Source organism: Lissotriton helveticus, chromosome 12, assembly GCF_964261635.1.
Source record: "Lissotriton helveticus chromosome 12, aLisHel1.1, whole genome shotgun sequence".
Classification (NCBI taxonomy): Eukaryota; Metazoa; Chordata; class Amphibia; order Caudata; family Salamandridae; genus Lissotriton; species Lissotriton helveticus.
This window is the reverse complement of record NC_136073.1, coordinates 88,622,163-88,634,824: the sequence shown is the minus strand read 5'-3', so window position 1 is coordinate 88,634,824 and position 12,662 is coordinate 88,622,163. Positions and strand designations below refer to the sequence as shown.

At 41.6% G+C, this 12,662-nt stretch overlaps 1 protein-coding gene across 1 annotated transcript in view; it reads left to right on the top strand.

The window, feature by feature from the left end:
* LOC144797902 (extracellular calcium-sensing receptor-like) overlaps positions 1-12,662 on the top strand; it is a 109,864-nt gene extending 97,202 nt beyond the window's left edge. Inside the window, exon 7 of the mRNA XM_078668704.1 lies at positions 12,487-12,662. Within this exon, the coding sequence (XP_078524830.1) occupies positions 12,487-12,662 (176 nt within the window). The remainder of the gene's footprint in view (positions 1-12,486) is intronic.

The following is a 12,662-nucleotide window of genomic DNA, read 5'->3' as shown; positions in this document are numbered from 1 at the left end:
CCTCAGGTATGTGTGGCATGGAGTTACCTACAAGGCCTCTCCTGTGGCCAGATCTGCATCCAACCTATTGGCGCAGCCCTCTTCCCAAACACCACTTCGGGCCCAAGGGACCAGCCCTCTGACACCTTTTTTTGTAAGCAGAGCTGGTGCCCAGACCCCTTCTCCAAATCATCTTGGGCCTCAGGTTCCCCATCCACCTGGAACCTTTGGTAAAGGGGAGTGGGGCTCATAGCCCCCTCCCTGAGCTACTAAGGGCCTGGGGATGGGCCTGGGGATTCCATCTCCAGAGTTGTTCTTTCTAATTAAGGGGAAGGGCACATGCCCCCTCTCTAAGGGCCCCAGGAACCCCATCACCCGGTGCCAAAACATATTTGTAAAATTAAGTGGGCATGCAGTGCCTCTCCCGTGCCTCAGGGGCCCTGGTTACGCCATACCCTGGGGCCTTTAAGGGGAACGCACAGCCCCCTCCCAAAGCCAATAACAACCTTGGGGGCCCCATCCCACCAGACCATCACTCTGTGTGTGTGGGTGTACTATTGCCCACCAGAGGCACTCACCTAATAGTAGATTGGGTGCTTTAGGGGCATCCCAGGCCCCCCGTAACCCCACCGTCTCCCCGCATGCACCCACGCTAATTGCTGCGGCAGTCAGCATTGCTCCCACCCAGCGACAGCAGCTGTTTTTGTTTGCTCCTGCTGGAGCAATGTTGTTTTTCCTGCCCACAAGAGCGCGGACAGGGAAACTACTATGTCCTGGTGGGTGGAAAATGCATGGGGAAAATGTGTTTTGGGACTGCCCCTTTTTCCTAGTCACCCTCTTAATGGATCACATCAAAAGTTTCCAGGTAGGAGCAGGGGTTTGTGGAGATTTGCAAAATGGTGCCAAAGGTATAAGCAAAACAAATACACACTGTTACTATGGAAACTTTTAGTCTCATATAAGTACTCATTGGCAACTGCTACTGTGTAAAATATGTTTCTGACACTGTGTACAAAAAAAAATATATATATATGTGTGGGTGTGTGTTTGTGTGTGCCTGTGGGTGTGTTTTTGTTTCCTATGAATCCTCATAATGACAGCCCCGACTCACTCTGCAGACCATTGTCTAGGGAGGTACTGATATTATGCATTATGGAATACCAGATCATGTGCCCGGTTTATTTGTGTGTGTGGCAAAAAATGGAAACTATGCAGCACATTCTCTGGCAGCATTATTCTCATCAGTTTGGGCTAGAAAAAGCATTTTTTATAAAATCTGAAAATTAATCTAATTATTTGATATATTTTATTACAAATGTGGCAACTGCATAATTATGTAGTATACATTGCAGACACATAATCACTTAAAACATTGGCCCTAAATTTGCCACGGTTTTAGCAAAAATATTCATGAAAAGTAAGCTAAACATAAACTTCAAATTAAATTCCCATCAATGACACATTTTTATTGCCCTTTGAAGATACTACACAATAAACATGTAATATAAACAATACATAATTGATATAATGTGTAATATTGCCTAATATTGCTATTTTGGGATTCTGGTGACATTTACATACCACTTGGACTCATGGCTCATTATGTGACTTTTGGACCATATTATAATGTTATGTATTCCACATTTCTCTCATATATTGTGTTCTGGGCTTCAGGTCGGTCAGGTTCCATCTCCACTGCAGCAAATTGGGTAGTATCTCTTTAATTTCTATTGACATCCACCATTTTGGATACAGCCAATTTTTGAGAGAGTAGTATTTAATATAGCTCCTACTGGACATAAATGTGGGCACCTTTTAATGAGATCATTTGTACAACAGGCGTGACCATTGAATGCACGCAGTAGCATGACGAAGGCAAGTCCTTTTATGCCCACTTGTGTCACAACACTGTGCCAGTTACCCTGTGACTATTCCCAGCCATAAATCTTCCACTTGGAAGAAGATCTGTAACTTTTGTGAGTCACATGAGGGAAAACGAACGACCTTATTTTGCGTTACAGAAATTGTACTGTCTGCTAATATGCCACATCCTACAAATGGAGTTACCTGACTGAAAGCTAATACAAGGCACTCTAAGTGCTCCTTTCTTAAAGCTGGGTTGGCTGCTGACCTTTAAGTTAAGTGTTTTTACTTTATCACAGCTAAAAATTGACTCGATCTTTATAAGGGAAAAATGACTTTATGGTGCTTATAATCCTAACTTACAACTTGCCATTAATTCTGGATACAGTAGCACTTGCTGCAAAAGTTTTAACAAAAAAGGAAAGCGGTTAGCTGGATATCTACTATTTAGAAAAGTACCCTACAGAAGTCTATTCTGGCTGATAGTGCATTTTCCCTAGCAGAAACATTTCTTTTTAGAATTGCATTTGATGGCAATAACAACAGAAGTTGCTAATTGGTTATGCCTTAAGACTAGTAGATCTAATTGTGGCTTCTAGTTCAGACATTAGCCCAAAGTAACGCCCAGATATGCAAAGGAGTCCGTTTGTTCCAGAGGCACATTATTAATTTCCACTCTAGCTTTTACTACTTTACGTTTATGCAAGACCATGAACTTTGTCTTGTCGACGTTAACTACTAAATCATGATCATTGCAGAACAAGGTGAATCGATCAAGGTCATGTTGCAGACCAGATTGCGTCTTGGAAAAAATTATAGTGTCGTCTGCAAACATTAACGGCGGAACCTTAGATCCTGCAAGAGTAGGTACATCCATAGGAAAATCAGTATAGTATGAGATAACATTATTTATGAACAATGAGAAAAGGGTAGGGGCCAGGACACACCCCTGCCTTACTCCTTTGCTCACAGGAAAGCGGTCTGTTAACTCACCCTGCTGACCCCAATGTACTTGGGCATATGTTGATTCATGGAGTTTTACAATAAAGGATAGGATCTCAGCAGGCATCCCTGCCCCCCTAATGGTATCCCACATCTTGAGTTGGTGGATAAGTCAAATGCAGATTTGAGGTCTACGAATGCTGCATAGAGTGTCCCCCTGCTAAAACCACTGTATTCCTGTATATCAACATGAATCTAAAAACTTGGCCGATAGTGCTAACATGGGAACGAAAGCCTGCCCTATAAGTGGTTAGTATTTGATTCTCATCTATCCACCTGTTTACCCTGCTTTGTACTAATCTAGGCACAATTTTTTGAAGATTGTCTATAAGGCTTATGGGCCTATAGTTGGAGGGACAAGCGCGATCCCCCTTTTTTATATGGGGATTATTACAGCCCCACGCCAGCAGTCCAGAATAGGGACTCCTCTGGCCAAGCCATTTGCAAGGATATGGATGTATTTTACCCAGTTCTCCAGATCTGATTTATATATGTCCGCCGGAAAACAATCCGGACCAGGTGCCCTACCTGCAGCCACACCATCAAGGGCTCTCTCAATTTCCACAAATATGAAAGATAGGACAGAGTCTGTTTCTACACAAGGCAGGTGCCCAGTACCTTCTTCGGGTGATGAAAATTGGTTCTGATAATAAGCAACCCAAACTTCTGGGGGAACATTATTAACTGGAGCTGGGCCAGCACTGCTATTACCCCATTTTATTATGTGCCAGAACCTACACCAGTTTTTCCCATTGAGGAGGTCCCTCCATCTATTTTCATCGAAGGCTTTCTTTGCGCTGTGTTGGGTGGCCTTATAGTCTGCCCTGAGTTTCCTTATCTCCTGCACGGGGCCCACCCTGATGGCTTGGGACAATTGTCTAAAAGCTACCCTACATGCCCCATCATAGTGCAGCCTTGTGGGTGGGAAGGACAATAGACCTTTTTGTATTTTTTGTAAAATATCTTTTCAGCTTAGTAAACAGGGACTAGCGGGCCTCTATAGGAGTTGTAAGGCTAGCCTCACTGGAATTAAGATGGGATAGGGCTACAAGGGACTCATTAAGAGTAGACCTTATCTGTGCCATGTTGCCCTCATCCTCCGATACCCGTGCCCATTTTAATCTTCGGCAGTCAAGGGACATAACAACATCTACCATAGCACTCTCCGAACCCGACCTCAACAGTGCTTCTTCTTCTCCCATTATCAAAAGTGGGATTACCTTTAACGTCAAATTTAGTTCTCCCATTGAGTGCACTGAGCCCACCCTCCAGTGTCAAATCTTTTAATTGGGGAACTGCCTCCGTCCATTTATTAATTGGAGGGAGCATTAGAGACGGGACACCCCAGCTCACGTCCTCCTTTTTACAATGTAAATAATTATGTTTTACACATTAAAAAAAATATATATACTTTCAATATTTTTTTTATTAATTATGTATACATTATCTAAAATAATACAAAAAATATTAAATAGCCAAAGAAATAAAACTACTATTCAAAGCCAAAAAAAAACTACAGTAATGAAAATGTTGGATAGCGTAGGGCTTAACATTACTATTCCCACTCCAGAAAATGCAACAGTAGGGAACGCGTTGTATAGCGTAGAGGTCAAAATTGCTATTCCAACTCCAGAGAGTGCAACAGTAAAGAAAATGTCGGATAGCGTAGGGGTAAAAATTACTATTCCAACTCCAAAGAGTGCACTATAGGGAAAGCATTGGATAGCGTAGGAGTTAAAATTACTATTCAAACTCCAGAGAGTGAAACAGTAGGGAAAGCGTTGGATAGCGTAGGGGTAAAAATTACAATTCCCACTCCAGAAAGTGCAACAGTAGGGAAAGCGTTAGATGGCGTAGTGGTAAAAATTACTATTCCCACTCTAGAGAGTGTAACAATAGGGAAAGCGTTGGATAGCGTAGGGGTAAAAATTACTATTCCCACTCCAGAGAGTGCAACAGTAGAGAAAATGTTGGATAACGTAGGGGTAAAAAGTACAATTCCCACTCCAGAGAGTGCAACAGTAGGTAAAGCGTTGGAAAGCGTAGGGGTAAAAATTACTATTCCCACTCCAGACAGTGCAACAGTAGGGAAAGCGTTGGATGCCATAGGGGTCAAAACTACTATTCCCACTCCAGAGAGTGCAACAGTAGGGAAAGCATTGAATCGCGTGGGGGTACAAATTACTATTCCATCTCCAGAGAGTGAAGCAGTAGGGAAAGCGTTGGATAGAATAGGGGTAAACATTGCTATTCCAACTCCAGAGAGTGCAACAGTAGGGAAAGCGTTGGATAGCGTAGAGGTAAAAATTACTTTTCCAACTCCAGAGAGTGCAACAGTAGGGAAAGCATTGGATAACGTATGGGTGAAAATTACTTTTCCCACTCCACAGAGTGCTACAGTAGGGAGAGCGTTGGATAGCGTAGGGGTAAACATTACTATTCCCTCTCCAGAGAGTGCAACAGTAGGGAAAGCATTGGATAGCGTAGGGGTAAAAATGACTATTCCAACTCCAGAGAGTGCAACAGTAGGGAAAGCGTTGGATAGCGTAGGGGTAAAAATTACTATTCCAACTCCAGACAGTGACACAGTAGAGAAAGTGTTGGATAGCGTAGAAGTTAAATAACATACTTATAATTCATTTTTATATTTAAAATATTTAATAATTTAATGTTTAAATAACTCTACATCATTTACAAATACCCATTAATAATTATTAAAAACATAATTACAATTGAATAATTAATTAACAATAACTTAACAATAAATACCAATAAATATTAATTAACAAATATTACTTACCAAATAATAAATATTGAACAATAAAATAGTTTTCATGACAAAAACATATTAATTATTAAAAATTGATTAACAATTTTAAAATGTTAAACAATAAAATGATTTTTATACCAAAAAATACTTTTTATGAAACATTAATTACCAATTAAAAAAACATATTTTCCAATTAATAAAAATGAATTACCAATTAAACATATTAATTTCCAATTACAATATTTAATTACCAATTAAAAAAATTAATTGTCAATTAATAATTAATTAAAAATAAAATAATTATCAATACCAATAAAAAAAATCATTACTTAATTACAATTATATTACTTCCCACCTAATTCCCCTATAAACCCACAACCCACTACAAAACTTAAACGCAAAAATGAACTACATTTACTATATTATTCCTAAAAAATTATAATTAATTTAGTATAATTAAATTACTTTCCACCCTATTCCCCTATAAACCCACAACCCGCTCCAGTACTAAAACACAAAATGTAATTAAAAATCACATTTTTAACATATACAAATAGTATAGATATAATTTAAAACCAGTAGAATACTTAACAAAAAACACATAACACATACATATTAAATACATAATAAAATACATAATAACGATACAGATATTGATATTAGTAACATCAAGATTAGTAACATCGATATATTTGATATCCATATTACTAACTTCGATAGTACTTGCATCGATATAAAATATTACTTACCTTAGGGTCGATATTCTGTCCAACGTTATTCTTGACCTCGATATTCTGTACCTTCGATATTTCCAACTCGATATTTCTGTGGGTGGATATTTCGGAATCAATATTTAGGATGTGCACCTTGGCGGCAGTATGCAACGGGTGTCTCCTCAACATATCCCAGCAGGCATGTCACAGGGTCCGGTGAAAGGCGGGCCTCCATGATGCAGCTAATTGTGTTGCAAAGCTTCCCCCAGAACTCCGCCACCCTCGGGCACTCCCAGGCCAAATGAAAAAACGTGGCACCCCCCTCTGAGCAGTGGCTGCAATTTGAGGTTTCCCACAGCCCCATCTTGTTTAACTTTAGTGGTGTAATAAAATTTGTGGAGATATTTAAAGTGGATCAGTCGTAGCCTATAATTGGGGGATAGGTGCTCCGTTTGTGCTCAACAGTATGCCCATCTGTCGTCTGGGACCGTCACTCCCAGCTCACGTTCCCATTACTCCCTCGCCAGGGACATGTCCAATTGAGAGGATTTCATTGTGTTCATGTATAGCCTAGTGATAAGTTTCTGCCGCATGCGGTTACATACAGGTCTTCCAGTCCTGCAAAGATCAGGGGGACTCAGGGAATGTGTCATAAGTCAGATAAGAAGTCGTTCACAATTGATAATATAGCAGGGTATCTAGCTCCGTGGTCTCCCTCACCAAGGGTTGGAAAGTGATCCAAGAACTGTCCTCCAGGGAACATATCAGCAATGGATGTAACTCCCAGCTCATCAGCCCTTCACGCCGACCCCCTTCTTTGTAACGGGGAAACAGTGGGCTTTCGGAGAGTCTGACCAACAGGGCATACAGAGCCGGGACTCAAGCCAGGCACCGGAGTTTGTCCCAAGCCCACTACATGCATTCTACATTATTTCACCTTGAAGCGCTTTGTATTTGAAAACAGTGCCATTGTCAGTGGCCACTATGCCAACCGGACCTGCTCCACCGCCACATGGGACTGAAAAGGAGTGGGGTATAACCAATGGTATAAGAAACTCGCATGTGCACTAAAAGCATATATCTGCAAGTCCGGCGCCCCAACCATCCCCCGCCAGCGGCATTGTCAGCACCTCATACTTTACTCTGTGTTGTCACCCTGCCCAAGTGAGCGCTATCAAATTAGACCTGAGACTTTTAAAGAAGTGTGCCATAAGGGACATTGGAATGTTTGCAAAAAGGTATGGAAACTTCGGCAGGAACACCATCTTTGCTAGTGTGATGCGTCCAGTGAGGTACAGCGGAAGCCTAGTCCAGATTGGGATGTGTGACTGGCGCCATTCTACAGCACACCCATAGTTAGACCTACAAACCTCATCTACATCTTGGCTTAGCCATATTCGGAGATATTTGACTGGCTCAGTGGCACATTTGAATGGGTATTTTGTGTGACAAGTGAAAGTTACGTCAGTAAGTGGGAAGAATACCCACTCTCCCCAGTTGATCTGGAAAACCAGAGGGTCTTCCAAAGCATATTACCTCAGGCATCAGAGGTGCATGATTAATGTTTGGGTCATGGACATAAAGGGTGATATTGTCCGCATACATCAACACCATTAGTCCCCGGGTTGTGAACCCAATTCCCCGCTCTGCATGGTGCTGCCGTTGCCTTGCCGCTAGTTGCTCCATGGCAATAGCAAAAAGAAGGGTGGACAAAAGGAAGCCCTGCCTATTCCCGCGGGATGTTTCAAAACGGTCAGATATTTGTCCATTTAAGCACACTCGAGCCGCTGGCCTGGAGTATAGAAGCTGAACTTTCTGAATGAAATTTGCACTGAACCCCAGTCTTGCCATCAGCGGGAAGAGAAACAACCACTCCAGCATATCAAACGCCTTTGTGGCATCAAGGAGAGCTGCCACTGCCGACGGGTGAATACAGATGGTACGCAAATTGTGAAACATCCCGCACCCAGGTATAAAGCCGGACTGATCCAGGCGTGCGTTCAAGGGCATTAGAGGCAGTAGGTGGTTTGCCAATATTTTTGCGTACATTTTGACATCGATATTGATTAAAGAGAGGGGGCAGTAGGAAATGCACATCTCTGGCGATTTGTCCGGTTTAAGAATTGTGACTATGAGGGCCTCACACAGGGATGGAGGAAGCTGCCCCACTGACAGCGACTCATGATATATCTCAATGAGGTGCTGTATAAGCAGGTCTGCATACTCCTTGTAAAAGGCGGGAATGAGCCCATAAGAGCCAGGACCCTTACCAGCCGGCAGGCCAGCAGCGACCTGTGCTATCTCCTCCGGGGATATCAGAACATCTAGGAAGTCCCTGTGTCCTGTCCCCAGCTGGAGTAGCCCTATGGTGTCCAGGTACTCTTGCAATGCCAATCGGTGTGAATATAGGTCAACTCTCCATTCTACCACAGGTAAAAGCTCTGCCAACGTAATGTTTTAATGTTTGGGAGAGCCATGGAAACCACATTGCACACAATGGTCTACTGAAAGATCTGTTGACCTTGATAATCTTCACGCTACTGATTCGTCTCACACGCACAAAATGAAGACCTATGCGGACAGATGCCACTGTGCTCTGAACACTGTGTTTAACAGAGGAGACCAAGTCATTGCCAGGCAGAAATGGAAATGAAAGTCTGATGCTCCTTTTGATGATGACCCATTGAGGGTTGTGACTAGTAAAGGACACATGGTGACTGCTCATCATCCTGGAAAGTACATCACAAGGGACTGTTCTTATTTCAAACACCTACCCCGAGGTTCATTGTGTGTAAAATCTGAACCTACTCAGAACTATAGAAATTCTGTAGTTATATTTATAGTTATAGCTTTAGTTATAGTTATTGTTATAGTTATCTCAAGTAACTATAACTCTTGCCCCCGCAATGCACAGTTTTCTCATCAATAATTTCACTGCAAATATTGCACTGATATTATCAATGATGTCATAAGAGATGTCATGGGTGATTGTCGGAATAGTGAAATGTGTCAATGGCTTCAAAAAGGAGTGACAAATATGGTGCAGCCACATTCCAGAAACTACCACCACCATTTGATACCGCCATAAAGCAGAAATTTGGCACCAGGTGGACTGCATAGATCAAAACTTTGATGACTTCACAGACGCTCTAAAAGAAGTAGATGACAAAAATATCATCAAGTGAGGGTGTGAATGAAGTGATAAAGAAAATACCACAAGTTGATGGAGTATAGTATCATCAAATCAAAGAAACGTTGGAAGCCAAGTTAAATCCAGTAATGAATGTTGACTATGAAAGGTACACTGTCAACCAGGCAAGAAAGCAAGCTGGATGATGAGTTTGTCGAAAGACTTGATACCCTCATCAGACACTGCAAGTTCAGTGAATTCAATGACGAAGAGGCGATAAGTCTCAGAGTCATCAATGGTTGTCTCTCCGATTCGTTCAGACAAAGCATGTTAAAGGAGACAGTCTAGAAAAGGTACTCATGGCTGCAAGGGCTGAGCAATATGTAGATTGGCAGGCTGCTGAAATGGAAGCAGAAACAGCCCAGAATCAATCATCTTTGACTATGAAAGGTAAATCGAAACACAAAGTGGAGGCCCTTAAGATGATGTCTGAGAAGAAAAAGAAATTGTCTCCAATGTGGATTCTAGTTTCCACGTTAAGGTAAATCTCCTTCCATTGGACAGATAGGCAAAGGCTGTGGGAAAGAAAATCATTTCATAATCGTCTGCAAAGCAAAAGAGAAATTAAGTAGGTCACAAGGAGAAGAATTTAAGCCATGCCCCCAAGGCCAAACAGCAACTTCATTTGAGGAAAGTAGAGAATAAATTAAGTCGATCATCATCAAATTCATTTTTCAAAGACTCTTCAACATCATCGTTGAGCGACAGTGAAGAAGATAGATTTGCAAAGGCGATGTCTACCGCAAAACCACTTGGCTGCTCTATATCTTTTATATAGACAGTGGTGCATCAATCAATATCGTTAGAAAAATACAATGTACTGTCTCCGGTACCAAGTCTAATGCCATCGGAAACAAAATTGTACACATGGGCTGCTTCATCACCATTGAAAAGTTAAGGGTATTCATAGAGACCATGAGTCATAAGAAAACAACAGTACAAGCAGTGATTCATGTGCTACAAGGTACCTCATTGAGTGCATATCTACTCTGTTTCCGCACTGCTGCTGACATTGGACTGATATCTGTAAATTACAACCTCAATGCACGCTCTGAAATAGTACGTCAATTCATACTGTTGTTTCATGGATAAGAGAATCTTAAATTGACGAAGGTGCAGTTTCACATTAATGAGGATTATTGACCTGTTGCTCACCAACACTGTTGCATTGCTTTTCATTTACAGGAGGCAGTTGAAAAAGAACTATAAACATTATTAAAGCATGACATCAACAAGTGCTCTGCTGGTCCAATGCCATGGGTTTCATGCATAATGGTAGTACCAAAAAAAGGTTGTGGAGGTGCAGAGTGCATTTGTATTGCCAGCCCAACAAAGCACAAGAGAGAGAAAGACATCCAGGTCTGCCAATAGCGGACATGATATGTCTGCTATGGTAGCATGATATGTTACATACATAACATGATTACCCAGCTGAATGGCACTGAAGTCTTCTCCCGTATTGATTTGAACAACGGATATCATCAACTCGAGCCGGAAGAGAACTGTAGGTACATTATTGTTCAACTTACGTTGGTTTGTTCAGATGCAAAATACCCAGCTTTGGTGTGTCGTCGGCTGCAGAAATCTTTCAGGATGTCATTCGCTGAGTAATTCAACCAGTCATACATGATTTTAACTACAGTGACAATATACTAGGGTTTGGGGCCACACTCAAGGAGCATGGCAAAGCTCTTTCACAAGTATGCATTTTGCTAGCTGATGCAGGTCTCAATTTAATTGCAGAAAAGTGTGAGTTTCACAAAACCAAACTCGAATTCTTTGGGCATATTTTCTCTGAAAGGGGAATGACTCCCTACCCTGTAAAAGTACAAGCATTGTTATCCACGTCTCCCTTTTAGGATGTAACCATGCTATGATCCTTCTTAGGCATGGCCAGCTGTTGCTCCAGATACGTTTGTAACTTTGCCACAGTGAGTGCCCTATTAAGAGAGTTGACAAACAAAAATAATCCTTTCCATTTGTATTTGAATTTGACCAAAGTTTCACGAAAATCAAACACGCAATTGAAAATGCAACTTAAATGGCCTATTTTGATCCAAAGTTACATACTGAGATCGTAGAAAACACAAGCCCAACAGGGTTAGGAATGATCCTTGCTCAACACAATGGACACTGATCGTGCCTATTCTCAGCCATAAAAAGAGAACCTGGCTGTAGTGTGGGCTTGTGAACATTTGCATGTGTTTCTTTAAGGAACACGTTTCACCTTTCTCACTGACCACCAGGTGTTGCTTGCCATTTTTGGAAATCCAAAAGCTAAGAAGCTCCCTTGTATCAACAGGTGGGTGTTGAGATTGTAAGAGTATGATTACACTATTGTGCATAAGCTGGGGGAAAGAGCAAAACCCTGCAGATTACTTCTCATGTGTGCCTTTACAGTGTCACAGTCCCACGTATAAAGTGGCTGCATATATCAATTTCATTGTAAAGTCTAGCCCACCTGCAGCTCTGTCCATTGAGAAGATCATTGCAGATACCAACACAGATAGAGACATGCTCACACCCAAAGATATTGTTGCAAAGCAATCATGAAGAAAGCATACTCATCCTATCACAGAGGAAGTTGAATATCAAAAGTTCAAAAATGTGCAGAAGAAGTTTCTGTCTCTGAAGAAAGTATTATACTTAGAGACTTCAGAATTGTCAAACCTGAGATCTTGAGGCAACATTTGTTTGAACAGCCACATGAAGGGCATCGTGGCATTGTAGCCACTAAGAGAGCCCTCAGGGACCGACTGTGTTTTCCTTGTCTTGATGAACAAGTTGAGAAACAACTGAAAGCCCGTCACCTGTGTAACTGCCTATTTCCCAAGACAACCCATCATCCACTAAATATGTCTGATCTTCCTCAACAAGCATGGAGATAATTCCAGTTGATTTCTTTGGACCCTTGAACAATGGCCATCATCTCATGGTAGTTATTGATGAGTTTTCACATTTTCCCTTAGTGGAATATTCATCAGCATCCGTCCATGACAAATTCATCGAGAGGCTGGATGATATTTTTGCAGCATGGGATGTTCCCTCCATTCTCAAATCTGACAATGGTCCACGCTTCAATAGTAGAGAGTTTAAGGACTTTCTTAGTCACTTGAATGTCAATCATCAGAAAAGCAAGCAATGA